The 15,300-nt window shown below is 37.7% G+C and overlaps 1 protein-coding gene across 3 annotated transcripts in view; it reads right to left on the bottom strand.

Moving 5' to 3' along the window:
• The window catches only part of UPP2 (uridine phosphorylase 2), a 40,325-nt gene extending 25,286 nt beyond the window's left edge, over positions 1 to 15,039 (bottom strand). The window contains exons 1-4 of one of the 3 annotated variants that reach the window (XM_027560200.1): positions 14,721 to 15,038; positions 9,890 to 10,007; positions 3,879 to 4,037; positions 615 to 729 (exon numbers count right to left, since the gene is read on the bottom strand). In XM_027560200.1, the coding sequence (XP_027416001.1) occupies positions 615 to 729; positions 3,879 to 4,037; positions 9,890 to 10,007; positions 14,721 to 14,782 (454 nt within the window). In that variant the 5' untranslated portion in view covers positions 14,783 to 15,038. Of the gene's footprint in view, positions 1 to 614; positions 730 to 3,878; positions 4,038 to 9,889; positions 10,008 to 14,720 lie in introns of all 3 variants that reach the window. The other 2 variants (XM_027560216.1, XM_027560210.1) reach the window with 2 other exon arrangements.
• Positions 15,040 to 15,300: the final 261 nt, after the last annotated feature.

The following is a 15,300-nucleotide window of genomic DNA, read 5'->3' on the forward strand; positions in this document are numbered from 1 at the left end:
AGCCTGGCCTGATGTCTTCTGGTATGTCCATGTAGAAAAGACCCAGACCAAGCCAAGTAAAGGGTAGTCACTGATGTGAGCTAAAAGCAATGTTTTCCTGAGAACTATTGACATCTTACTTAGCTGATAAACAAAGCAAGTCTTAGTGATTTTTTTTCACTTGAAAGCACTTATTTCTGTCACTTATAAAATTTTTAAGCCTCAAAATGCATGCTAACCCTTGAAACTTACTCTTATCCTCAAAACAAATTTCCTAGCAGTTGTTCCACTCTTCCCCTTAAAAACACCTAAGCCTATTTTGGCAATAGGCAGTGTGAGATCTCACTCCAGGTTTCCATGCAGGTAAAAAGAGAAAGATTATACATACATATATATGTACATACACATATATATATATATACATATATATATACACACACACATTTCTTTAAATTCCTTTAGTTTTCTCTAAGTTTAAATTTCCAAATTGCCTCAAGCTCAGCCTCCTGACACTTTTCAGCCCATCTGGGTTTCAGCGGGACTCTGGGTATGTTGGTATGCTTTGGCAGCTAGTTACCCTGTACAGAACCACTCCTTGAATTTATTAGTATAGTATAGAAATCAGTTCATCTCACCTATTCCCCCTGATGTGCCGATTCTGATAATGATAACGTCAGAGCATCGGGCATGGTATAGTAATTTAATGAGTTCATGAAGCATAATAGAAATGGAGGGGATGCCCATGCCATGCTGTGGAGAGAAAAGGGAAAGTCATTATACATCTCGCAGACTGATACACGCACAGGACATATTTTCTTCCTTCATTACAAGTTAACAGCCTGCAGATAAATTTACATAATCATTATGACTTTGCCAAAGCGGAGAAAAACGTAAGTCAGCTCTAACTGACGCCCACATGACATGCTGATAGATGGGTCCATCTGTGATGATCAAAGAGAGGCATCTCCCTGCCAGTTAAACTGAGTTCAACCCTCATTGTCAAGAGCAGAAGGTGGGGACAGTGTGGTGTACTGGTGTGTCAGGGCAGTGCCATTTCTGGGCTTTTCACAGTGAGTCTTTGAAAAAGAGCTTTTTGCAAGATTGACTTGATTTCGAGGAAATATAGATTTGGCTGCCATGTATTTAGTCCTTTTCCACCATACTAAATGAAAGAGTAAATCCATTTCATTGCTCTCATGTGTCCATGTTCATTTGCTGGTAATTCTGTGTGAGCTTTGAAAGGTACAAAGTTAGAGATATGAGTTATACCTACACCTAAAAATTGGAGCATATACTAAATGTGTGCATGCCTGCTAAGTCACTTCAGTTGTGTCTGACTCTTTGCAACCCTATGGACTGTAGCCCACGAGGCTCCTCTGTCTTTGGGATTCTCCATGAAAGAATACTGGGGTAGGTTCCCATGCCCTTCTCCAGGGGATCTTCCTAACCCAAGGATCATACCCACTTCTCTTATGTCTCCTGCATCGGCAGGTGGGTTCTTTACCACTAACGCCACTTGGGAAGCCCATACTAAATGTGTAGGTGAGATTAAGTTGTTGAATAAGTTGCTATAGCTCATGACTGCAACCCTGTCTTCCTCAGCATTTGGGAAAGTAGAATCATTGTCATAGAATAAAGATCAACACAGGTTAGAGGATTTGGCCATTCTTGGCATTTACAATATGTTCTAATAATGTTCTAGAAAGATCCTCCATGCTGGAATTTGTGGTAGATGGAGCTAAGTTTCAAATCAGTTTCTATTTCATTTCTAACATAATGCCAGAAAGTCAAATGTGGTCTTCAGTATTCTACTCAGGCACAAAGACTTTGAATGCACGAAAGCACCAGGGGCATCTTGGCAGTTAGATGATGGCTTCCACTAATTCTTCATTAACAAATCTGGAAAACCACTGCAGCCACGGGCACAATACTTTCACCTGAGTTCCCTTTTTCTCATCATGAATATTAAACTACAGAAATTTTGAACCTTTGGACTTCCTATTTTTGGTTGCCACAGAATATGTTCTGACTTCCAAATGCATCATAAGTCTCCGAGAGGCCTGAATCAAACCTACGTTAATTGTATGTCCAAGATTAATGAGTCTGGGCTCTGCCACTAATGAGTAAACTCTCTAAGTCTCATTTCCTTGATTATAATTGAAGAGAATGAACCATTATTTGATCTGTTAGTGAAAAGTGAAGTCGCTCAGTTGTGTCCAACTCTTTGCAAACCCATGGATTGCAGCCTAAGAGGCTCCTCTGTCCATGGGATTTTCCAGGCGAGAATATTGGAGTGGGTTGCCATTTCCTTCTCCAGGGAATCTTCCCGACCCAGGGATCGAACCCAGGTCTCCCACATTGTAGGCAGACGCTTTACCGTCTGAGCCACCAGGGAAGTCTATTAGGTTCCTCCTAAATCAGATACTTGATAGGTTTATGATTATCACTTTATATATGGCATGGTAATAAAATGACAAATGGGCTTGTGTATTTCTACTGAACTCTCTCTCTGTCTCTCTCTCTCTCAGATACACACACACACACACACACACACACACAGAGACCTCAGCAGCTTTTGGAGAGGAAGAATTTTCAAAGAAGGGATCTCAACTGGAAATCCTCTTTCTGCCTACTGAGGCTCATTTCCAATTGGCTGACCTCTTTGGGCATGATACATATTTCAGTTCTTTTTCTGACAGGCCAAGAGTATCAGTCACTGCTGTTTTTATATCTGAAGTTTTACTACTTGTTTATGATAGTTTCTCATTTTTATAAATTTTACCTTTTTGTCATTTCCCATTTATTGTGCAAAAAAGGACAAATAGTTGTAGTCTAAAAGTCAAACAAAAGTAAGACAAAATATGCCACGATCAGGGGGTATTCAGTTTTTTCTAATGTAGATATTCTATAATTGTTGGCTAAACAAATACATGAATGAATGGTTTCTCCCATTCAAGTCCAAAGCAGGTTTCATGTGTTTTGACCCAGAGGAGAGATCAGCTTGGCTGTTCCACTAGTGTTGTATAGTTTTCCCTTCTGCAGTCCAGGCTTGTAGCCATGATCATCCATTTTTCCATCTCCAGAGTGATTGAGGAAAAGTAGTTATCCCCTAGTGCAGGAGTCATACATAATGCAGCTCCTTAGAATTGTCACACGCCATTGTAGATTCTTCCCTTGTCATCTGATGTGGTTAACTGTCTCCTTATGGGGGCTTCAGTGTCTAGATATGTACAGCCTCAGAACTGTTGTTTCAAAAAACAGCCCTGTGGCAGAGAGACCCACTTGGAAGGCAAGCTGGGTACACATACATTTACACTTGGCTAAGTGTATGCTATCCTGGGCCCAAGAGGGAAAGAGGCCTTGTGTTCCCTAAGAGTGCAAGTCATTCCACTTTCATATTGTTCCAGGACACTGTGTGTCCAGAGCTGTTAGCATGTTCTAATACAGGAGAGCAATTTACAAGATCTCCATAGAAAAGCATTAGCAGCTTTTCAGCAAGCTTAGTATAGTGTTAAATGGCACCACTTTGGTAACCCTGAAAATCAGACCCTGTGTACTAAAAGCCCAACATTCCCAAAGTTGGATAAGACATAGAGGAGAAAAAAATTGCTGGTGGCTTATTAATCAGTTACAAACTAAAGAGAGGAAGTGTGCTTTGAAGGCTTTTTCCCCTAATTTGCATAGCTTAGTGGTAACTAATAAAGTATACCAAAGTGGCACAGAATGTTATTTTCTGCCCCTAGAACTTTTTCCAACTATGAATGTCACACCTGGACACTTCATTTAACTGTGTGAAAATGCAAAGAAGGAGAGGAAAAGAAACTCCTATATTTGGAAGGTCCTACTTTCTTTTGCTAGCTTGTGATGACTACGTGACATGCAGCTATTAGAGTACTTACACTGATGGAGAGCACGGGACCAATTTTGTACATACAATATCTGTCTGTCCCAGCACAGATATCCTTGATGTCCTCTTCACTGTCCGTCAATCTAAGCTCCTTGTGCATAAACAGTGCAAATGCTTTCATTCTGTTGGGGCTTCCACCAACACAGACAAACTGATAATAAAAATAAACAATTACCCACCTAAGTACCTGAGATAAAAGGCAAGGGTCATCTTTCAACTTTAATATTGTTATTTCGTTTTCCAGTTATATACTTAAGGATATATGTAGACATTCTGGGTTAATGTTCATGAGTTAAATAATTGGCATCATTAACCGGTAAATAAGGCAACCAGAAAAAAAGTTTGATGTACTTAATTTGTAAAAAAAAGATAATCACATAATAAAAATAAGTGTTGATTTTGTTCAAGTGGGTGTTTTTGTCACAGTGAATATCAACCAGCATCTTAAGTTTATACAGGCCACCTGTTGTTGGGCGTTAGTGGGTTACAGGCTTAACATGGCAATACCGAGGACATGGAGTGCAAGTAATATAAGAGCAACCATAGGAGAATGACGAGTTTAGATATGTTTTCTGATTCCACCCTCCCAATCATATGTTTTTATTGTGAAATACACAATGTTAACATGAAACTTAAAAGAAAGCAGAAGGCTTTCCAACTTCTCATTCAGAAGAAATCCTCATGGAACAAGCCTTATCATTGAAGACTAAAAATCTCAGTATGGTATTTCATCACTTCCAATGATTTGGTTTTATTTTTGTCTTATTCATTCACATTTTAACATCTTTGAAATTACAATATGTGTTGCAGTCAAGAGTGTCAAATCTAATAAAGTACAGTAATAAAATTGTCTGGTAATTGCTTGTGCAGTAGCCTGGTAGGGGTACATCAGCCCCAGGGCTGAGAGAGGTGGATGCCAGAGACAGGATGGGCATGACCTAAGTGTAGTGTGGATGAGCAGCCAGCTTTGTGGGGACCAGTGCTCAGCAGTGGGATGATGAGTGGCAGCAGGTATCAGAAACCCAGTGAAGCATAGTCCACAGAAAGGTACCAGCTGCAAAGTCATTCTGGAATCTGAGCTGAGTGGTAAAGTGCACAGAGTCTGAAGAAGCCCTGGGTCGTAGAGATATGGAAACATAGTGGTTAAAGGACTGCCCTTTGAAGTTAGAGAAGCCTGGTTTTGTATTCCAATTCCGTTTCTGATTACGAAGCTTATTCAGTGTTATACATGTAATCTCTATGTGCCTCAGATCATCATCACCAAAACAGGAAAAAAAAATACAGTCCCTTTTGAGGATTTTGTTGAGTGTGATAGAGGACAAAGCCAGGCACCTTCTGAGTGGTCAACAAATGGTAACTTCCATCTTTCATAGAGCAATTTCCTAGCCCTGCTTTTAGCTTGGTTATGTGTTTCTGTATTTGCATAATTTTTGCAAATGAAGCTGGTTCAAATCCAGCAAGGAAAAGGCAGCTGGTGCTGCCTGACTGATGCAGGCAGTGTTGGGCAGAGCTTCAGAAAGATTGTCGATGAGGTCTCTCACAGGGATGAAGAGTATTTGCCTAAGGAAATACCTAACTGAGGTTGTAGAGTTAGGTGCCCAATTCACAAACGATTTACTGTGAATCATGGGTGGTCCATTACATGATGCATTCTGTTTCCATTTAGCAATAATTCCTATGCCACCCTCATTCTCAATTATGGGATGTAATTACCCTTTTATCCAGGTCCTCTGCTTCTCTTCTACTCTCGTTATTGTCTTTTCTGTGCCTTCTTACAAGGCTCTCGGTTGGGGCCTAAAGTTGGTATGAACTGTAATGAAAGGTAGCTTTCAAGCCTGAGTAGCAAAGAGGATAAGGCTATGGTCTAAGGTGAGTTTTTGAATTATTATTGATTATTCATGAAATTTTCCCCTTGTGGGTATGGATAGTTAAGACTTGGCTCAAGATCTAAGTACAAGGAGGTCATTTTTGTTGTCATTGTTTCCTTTTTACAAAATACAGTAGTTTGAAAATAACCTCATGTGGCACCATAAATGTAAATTACAGCTATTCAGATTGACCATAAAACCAAAACAGATGTTGGGATAGCTTGCGGTTTGAATTCTTCTTTGAACGTAGATATTGCTGTAATCAATGGGAATTTCTGAATGTTTCTGGAGACATAAAGATGATAAGTATAGACAAAGGCATTTTTGTTCTTAATGAGTTATTTCTAAATCAGACTTACTAAATATCACCTCTGGACACAATTTTCAGTCTGGTTGCTTTGATGAGAAGTAAAATACAACTGAAGACCACCAACCAACATTAACCTTAAGCAACACTTTCTGTGATTTATGCTCCCCTCAATGATGATATGTCCTGGTTTTATCAAAGGAGATAAAATTGTATTGGCAAGGAGTCTAAAGCATTGCAAAACTGTGTCAAGGACTTGCCCTAATGACTGCCAGCATGAGCTCACTTTCAAATATGCCTACTGTTTTGAAAGATTTAGGTTTGCCATGTTGTATTAATCTAGTCCTATTTCAGTATATGTATTTCGTATGTTAATAAAGGAGTAAAAAGACTTAAAATACACATATATAGTGGTATAATGCTTTTCCATATTACTTGAAATTTCTAGGGAGAGAATGGAGAGTACCAGTTAGTGATTTTATAAAAGATACATTTGGAGGCTGAATTTGAGTAGATAACTTCTAAAGATCCCCCACTATATTTTCAAATGATTGATTGAGTCAAGTCAGTACGACAGAAGACATTAGCTGCTCACCAAAGCTATTTCCCCTTCTTTCTGGGTACACTACTAAATGTAACTTTCCAGCCTTCTCTTCAGTTAGATGAGGCCATATACCTGAGTTCCAGCTGCTAGAATGTGAACAGAAGTGATGAGTGTCACTTCGAGTTCTCACCCATAGAAATCTCCCAGTAATGATCCTATAGATTGTCTTCCATGTGTCTGCTGAATGGGTGTTGACACCCAGGCACTCCTTGCAAGGCACCCCTTGACGATGACAGAGCAACAAGATGAAAGAAGTCTGGATCCTTAATCACCAGTTGGAGGAAACCCCCCACTGACCAGGGGCACTCACTGTGAGTGAGAAACAAACTTACATTGTGTTATGCCACTGATATTTTGAAGTAGCAGCTAACAAAGCCCTTTAAGTACAGTAAGTAAGAAAATGAAGAAAATAGAGATCATTTCAATGATTAAAATTTTTAAGTTTTAAAATTTTACACACTCAAAGTTCTTCTTTTCTTTGAACGTAGTAGTATTAATAATGATCATCTCTGTGAAGATAAGGCTAAGTTTTCAGGTGTTGATGGGTTATGTCCTCTCTCCTTACCTAGGATGGCTATCCTGGAATTTAAGTGAGTCATGCAATTGAACCTAGTATGTTCTCAATCAAAGATAAGAATGTAACTGGAAGGAGGCAAGTTTCTGAGAAGAGCATTAATAAATATATCATACTTTACCTGCTGCCTCTAAAGAATACATTAAACATCCAGTTCAGATTATTTGAAGCTACATTACTTGCTCCCCAATCTACACAAACACACACACACACACACGTTTGCCTCCTAGCCATCCAAATGGCCCAATCAATAGAGTGGTTCTCTGGTAGAAATGTGTTTTAAACCAGAGCATGTCTTTTTATCCAAAAGAGAATCACTGAAGTGGCCCAGAACCAAGAGGGTTGTGAATTTTTAAGATTGGATAGTGGTTATGACAAAGTGTAAGAATGAGTGCTGATAAAAATCTAGTCAGGCAGAAGAGAGAGAGATACCTAGATATGTGAATAATAGATCATGTTCTGTCTCAAAAACATGTCTTTTTAATTAGATGTGCACCTTAGTTTATTAATTATGATGGATCATTTAATTAATCAGAGTTATCTTTATATAAGGGTCCTGGAAAAATTGTGAGGCATGAACCTCAAACCTAACATCTGAATTCAGATAAAGTCTGGTTAATGAGTATCACAGACAGCCTTGATCAATTTCTCTTAGAGCATAAATATCAGAAACAACAGTAGGAATAGAGGTTACATTGAAAAGATGAAGCAAAAGATTGAGGGATGCCATGAAAGGGCAAGGAGTAACTGATTGCAGGGGAGTAAGGAAACAGGCAGGTCACATCAGATCAGCCTGTATCTTCACACCTGTGCCATAGGAGCAACGGGAGGGGAGGAAGCAATTTAACACCTACTGTTAATGAGCATCATAGATTGATTTCTTCACCCCCCTCTTCCCGCTTTCGTTCCTTCTCCTCCTTATTCATGTACCTAATATCCTCCTCCTCTTGCTCCCCTTTCTCCAGTGCCCCTGCCAATTAATGGACTATTCTCAGTTACAACGACTCAAAGAGCCTACCTAGAGCAGTAGGCAAGAATCCTGGAAACTGGACAAGGCCTAGCACTGCCACTATATGGCATAACTTGTTAACCACCTTTGACCACTCAAACTCAATTTCCTTATTTTATGGAGGAAATGAATATCTGCTATACCCACTTAACCGAGGGAATGTGAAGATTTGAGATAGTGGATGTGTGAATTTTCATTTATGTTCTTATAATTGCTAAAGGAGTGAATAAAAGTCAGCTGAAAACTGCACAGTTCTCTAGTAGTGGGACTGTGATTCAGTGTAGGCCTTTTAGAGCACACAAATCTTTTTTTTAAGTTCGTATATGGAATAGATAATGAACGAGAGCCTAGTACATAGTACAGGAAACTCTACACAATGCTCTGTGGTGACCTAAATAGGAAGGAAATCCAAAAATGAGGGGATGTATATATACATGTAGATTTATAATTCACTTTGCTGTACAGCAAAAATTAACACAACATTGTAAAGCAACTATACTCCAATAAAAATTAATTTAAAAATAAGTTTATTCCCTTTGATCCCTTCCGTAAATCATCTTAAAGAAATAGACTTATATGTGAAAAAATTTTAGGTACAAAAATATCCATTTGAGTGCTGTTTATGATGGAAAATACTTGAACATGAAAGCCAGTTTTAGACTATATAATGTATGGCACAGGCACTTGGCATCCATAAAAACTGTTTCAAAGAGACTATTGTAATATGGGGAAATATTAATGACATCAAGTTAAATGAAAAACACAAGATGTAAAGTTATGTAATTCCAACAATTATAAAATCTACTTATTAAAAAAGTTTTATTTTTTAATTTAATTTATTTATTTTAATTGGAGGCTAATTACTTTATAATATTGTATTGGTTTTGCCATATACCAACATAAATCCACCATGGGTATACACATGTTCCCCATCCTGAACCCATCTCCCTTTTAAAAGAAAAGAAAATAAGTTGATGGCATCTATGTCTAGGAGTAGGAGTTTTTCTTAGGTGTGTTTTTTAAAGTCATTATTCTTTTTTATATTTTTCCAATTTTAAATAGTGAATATGAGCCACTTTTATAATTAACATATACATTTAAGATAAAATAGATAATACAGACATACAATTTTCCTAGTAAAATTCCATAAACATTTTTTCTCATAATATTGTCTTATGAAATAACAAAAATCTTAATAATATGAAATGTTGAATAATGCTTGTTTTCAGGAAGTGGTAGATCCTATTGTTAGTTCTGTTGAGTTATTTCATGGTTTGATAAAATGAAGATTAGTGAGGTTCATCTATAAATAAAGATGTTAAACAGTGAACTGAATCATAATGAATTCTGAACACCTCAGCAGGATTGTCAGTAAAGTCAGATTTATCTCTAGAGGCCAGAGAAGTCAAATAACAATGTTTGCATTAGATTTAGTTTGGGAACTTTTGTGTCTTGTTGAGGTGGAAATGATTGTTTATGACATACACAATCTAAATTGTTTCAGAGAATGAGCCTGACTTTGGTTCCTATTGGACCTCTGACATTTCTCTAGCCAAAAGAGTAATGTTTATGTTAGGAAAATAAGGAGAAATATCATCAGAGGAAATTAAATTGTTTTCCCTAAAGTCAGAAATATTTTACCTTTACATCCCCAAACATTTCTGGTAGGTTGTGTGTTTTTGTTCCTAAATCCAAGTGATAGAGAACATCTTCATCCATAGAGTCCAGGTAAGGATTTTTAACATGAACAAAACTTTTTCTGAAAAAAAAAAAAATAATAATAATAGTACAAACATGTAAAGGAATCTGGAGAGATACCACACAAAAGAGAAATATCATTCTACATCTGTGATAACCACAAGCCCAAATATTGGACACAAACCTTTGTTTAGGATTAATTGATTTGTAAGGAAGAAATATGGTATAATGAATAAAAATAGCAAAGATTTGCTGTGCATTTACTGTGTGCCAGGCATAGCATTAGGCATGAAAATTCCACAATGTCATAAAAACTGCATATAATAAATATATTACTTCATTTAATCCTATAATCATTCTATTAGGTAACAAATACTAATAATTCAATTTGTAAGACACCAAAGCTTACAGAAGTTCAGAAACTTGTGCAAGATCATATAATCAAGAAATTGCAGAGCAGTCATTTCTGCACAGGCAGGCTTTTGCTCCCATGGCAATCCTTCCATACGCTCTGCTGAGGGAATATTATCACTGCTGTCTTTTCATCTCTGCATATTTCTTTGTCTCCTCAGCTTTCCATGGGGTTTTGTGTATGTCTGTATCTGAGTGTATGTGTACATGTAATCTGTGAGTCCAATAGTGTCTTTCAGCTCCATAGACCAGTGTTTCTCAAAGTTTAACAAGCGTAAGAATCACTGGACACTTGATGGCTTCTCTTCTAGAAATTTTGATTCAGCAGTTTGGGGGAGTGTGTGTGTGTCAGATTTTGCCTTTTAAACAAGCTGCTCATTGGTGTGATGTTGCTGGCCCAAGGATCACACTCAGAGTAGCACTGCCATTGAGGATTCCATCAACCACGCTGAATACAGCACCTCCTCTCCACGCCAGTGGCCACTGCCCCAGCTTAGACCTCCATCACAGCAGTGCAAGCTGAACCACCAGTTTTTCATCCCTCTCTTGGAAAAGTAATACAAGACATGGAAGTCAAGACAGTGAATTGACTGCTGTTATAGAAATCACCTTAATTCAAACAGTCATATTTATGAAACACATCATCTATATAGACTTTGGTTATTTCAATAATAATTATATACTGCTTTAATTAGTAGTGATAAAAAATTATGTACCCTATACCACAGTGGATCCAGCCAACTTTACCAAGAACCATCTGGGACTTCTCTGTTCTATAGACCTCCCATTTCCCTCCAAATACCTCAAAACCCCTTAACAAAAACCTTGTATCTTTCTATATCTCTGATGATCCTCAACCTGATCGTACATTAAAGTCACCAAGGGGCTTTGCAGGAAACACTGGTGCTCAGGCCCAAATTAATTTAAACTCTGATTATGTTTCAGATCTTCTGGGATGATCTGATGTGAAGCCAAAGTTAAGGATCCTTGTTCTAGGCCTTTGCTCCTGAAACAGCCTTCTGCTACCCTTCTGTTTTTTATTACTGGAATCCTACTGGCTTTTTTTTTTAAAGTATGGTTTCAGATATATATAGATTTTTTATTGGAGTAAAATTGCCTTGAGTAATGAAAAATTTTTAAATAAACAAATGGGACCTAATTGAACTTAAAATCCTCAGCACAGCAAAGGAAAACATTAACAAGATGAAAAGATAGCCCTCAGAATGAGAGGAAATATTTGCAAGTGAAACAACTGATTAAAAGATTAATCTCCAAAATATACAAACATCTCATGCAGCTCAATATCAAAACAACAAACTCATTCAAAAATAGGCAGAGACCTACATGGACATTTCTCCAAAGACAACATACAGATGACCAAGAGGCACATGAAAAGATGCTGAAAGTGAAAGTTGCTCAGTCGTGTCCGACTCTTGTGACCCCATGGACTATACAGTCCATGGAATTCTCCAGGCCAGAATACTGGAGGGGTAGCTGTTCCCTTCTCCAGGGGATCTTCCCAACTCAGGGATCAAACCCAGGTCTCCTGCATTGCAGGCAGATTCTTGACCAGCTGAACCACCAGAGAAGCCCAAGAATACTGGAATGGGTAGCCTATCCCTTCTTCAGCGGATCTTCCTGACCCAGGAATCAAACCTCGATCTCCTGCAATGCAGGTGGATTCTTTACCAACTGAGCTATCAGGGAATCCCTCACTAGGTATTAGAGAAATGCAGATCAAAACTACAATGAGGTACCATCTCACACCAGTTAAAATGGCCACCATCTAAAAAGTCTACGAACAATAAGTCTACAAACAAAAAAGAGGGTGTGGAGAAGAGGAAACCCTCCTACCCATTCTTCAAGGTCAAATTCAAATACCATATCCTCTGTGAAGGCTTTTCAAAGCATCTTTCCTCTCTGGTCAGTATGAATTCCTCCCCACTGTGCTCCTAAAGCATTTATTTTAGCATTTCACATGTTAATTTTTTTTGCCTCCCCAGAAAGATATGAATTACCTCGTACAAGCTCTCTTATATATCTTTTTTTAAAGCTTTTTATTTTCTGTTCGAGTATAGCCAATTACTTAATGGCAACCCACTCCAGTATGTTTGCCTGGAGAATTCCATGGACAGAGGAGCCTGGTGGGTCTCAAAGAGTCAGACACAATGAGGACATGTGAATAGCCACTAACGGTGTTTTAGTTTCAGGTAAACTGCGTAGGGACTCAGCTGTACATATACATCTTTTTTTTTAATTCCTAAATCTTTAAAAATTCTACTAGCTGAATTAAATTTAACTGTTCAGGAAGTAGAACAGAAAATACTATTAATTTCCAAGACATTTAGGATAACAGATTCTTAGTGAATCCGAGTAGATTTCAAAAATAAAATATTCCATGGCATTAGTGCACTTTCAGAATAAGCTTCAAAGCAAAAGGATATCTCCTTTCTTCTCTTTTTCTTTATTAAGATTTTTTTTTTAACAGTATTGTATTGGTTTTGCCATACATCAACATGAATCCCCCACAGGTGTCCTTTCTTCTCTTGATGAAGGGCAAGAGGACATTTACCCACTGTCCCTTGCTAGACAAAGTGGTCAATGAACCAGCAGGGTCAGCAGCATTCACCTGGGCAACTTGTTAGAGATGCAAAATCTTACTCCCTACCCTGGATCTAATGAAGTCTACATTTCAGCTAACTGTTTTGTGATTCTCATGCACATTAAAGTTTGAGAAACACCACTATCCACTTTCTCTTCCAGTTTCTATTATGCTTCCTGTCTTACTCTGCCAAAACAGCTTCACTATCTGGATATTTTTCCTTTGGATTCCCAATTGAATGAGTGAATCATTACTCTATAAAAGAGTTCATCTACTCCAGTGAGTTAAACTCTAACTACATATCAGAATCACCCACAGTGCTTTAAAATTAGTGATACTTGGACCCAGCTCCTTGAAAATCTGATTTAGTTGGTCAAGGAGATCTGGGATTTTGTATTTTTAAAATCACTGATCTATTCCACCTCTCCTATCTTCAAGAAGAAATTCTCAAACTGGCATAACCATTAATTATATTCTTTCATGTTAATAATAATACCTCTCATAATTCATTCTTTAGTTTTCCTTGATGTCTGTCCCATTGTCTATGATCCCTTGGACTAGAAATTGGGGCAGGGAGATGTCTGTAGAAGATTTTTATTACATTGGCTTCATCGAGAAGCATTTCTAAGATGATCATGCTTACCAATGACCAAATAAAGTATTAATTTGGGGTATCATACCAAATTCAATCCAGCATGAATCAGACAATTGCTTCAGTTTTTACAAGATATATATTTATTAAATAGACTTGCATTTACTGTCTTCTCCTCTACCTTGTTTTGCCTTTTTTTTTTTTTTTTTTGCTAAAACATAAGCCAGAGATGGGGTTGGGAATAAAGTCTTAGCAAACTATGACAAGCTACATGGCACGGTCAGTATTAAATATTGTTAACCAAAGTAAAGTGCTGGCTGAGACGTCTTTCCATTTTACTATTACCTCCATCTTTGTAATTTTTCCTTTTCTTTCTCCTTGGCTTCCCTGAAGAAATGAACACAGTGGAAGGCTACTTCTGTTTGAGATGTGTAAGTGTAACATTTTCTGAAATGCTGACCTGATGGAAGCTTTAAGCAGACATTTTACACAACTCTCAGCAAATCAGAGGGAACTTACAAAAATTCCTTAAGCTTCATGAAGATTAATGCTCTATTATGTTCTATGAACCTGGGGCAAGAATTGGAGCTAAATTTGCAGACAGCTTCAACAGATTTATGTCTACCTCTGAGAAGAATAACCTACATGGTATTTTAGAAGTGAATTCTATGTAAAGTCCATCATAAAGCATATGAAATCACTTTGCAATATGCTGCAACACAGTTAAATCTGCCTTAGATACCAGGAGGCCCCTTTAATTATATCTCAGATACAGCACATAGTCTTGGAATTAAAGACTGAACTCCACACTGAATTTCAGGCTGAACTGTGAATTTGTTCATTCAGGCAGGTTGGTTCAGCTTTTCCATGTTTTTTGGTGAATTGTTTTGCCCCCACTTTCTTTTTTCTTTAATTGAGATGTAATTGACATATTGCCCCACTTTCTTAAAGATGAGCTAAACTCTCCCAAGAACTGAGGAAAGAAAATGCCACTGAGAAGAAAATTGGCATTGTTTTTGCTTTGTATTCTGAACTGCTTTCCAACTATGTGATCTCTAAACTTAAGAAACTTACATAACTGTAGAGATCCATCTTCTGAACATTTAATATAAAGTCCAAGGAACCTCCATCTTGTCAAAGTCAATAGAAAAAAAGTCAAAATTACTCACCCAACATATGTATTCCTGTCAGATCTCATGGATGTATTGGAAGCAGGTAAAACTGAAGCCATACTTTGTAATATGAAGATAGTCACTCTTAAGTTGATAACAGAAAATAAAAATATTGTAATTTGCTATTCAGTTACAGATCAAATCACCGTAGAATGATGTTAGAATGCCACTCTCCCTTTAAACTCGTTTTCTTCTGAAACTGCTAATGGAACTTTCCCCTTAGCTTTCTAAACTCCCTTATCAATTCAAAAATATTCCCCCTGACATAGCCTTTTATACTATACCCCAGCTCTCAGGGCAACATTTCCCCGAGAAGATAGGCGCCCTTTGAAGGTGTGGCATCTATCTCTCTCATAGGATAGGTTGGTTGATTTGTTAACTGTTGACCAGTGCACCTTATCCTTACATTTGGTCTTGGTCCAATATGGATCTGGGGTAGCACACAGACTTATTTTCTTTAAGACAACTGTATATGGTTTCAAGTCCTCCACTGATTTCCATAACAAATCCATCAGGTTGTCTCAAAATGTATCCGGTACACTTGAGAACTTTCAGTTCCCAAACATTTCATTTTCTT

The sequence above is a fragment of the Bos indicus x Bos taurus genome, chromosome 2, assembly GCF_003369695.1.
Source record: "Bos indicus x Bos taurus breed Angus x Brahman F1 hybrid chromosome 2, Bos_hybrid_MaternalHap_v2.0, whole genome shotgun sequence".
Taxonomy (NCBI): Eukaryota; Metazoa; Chordata; class Mammalia; order Artiodactyla; family Bovidae; genus Bos; species Bos indicus x Bos taurus.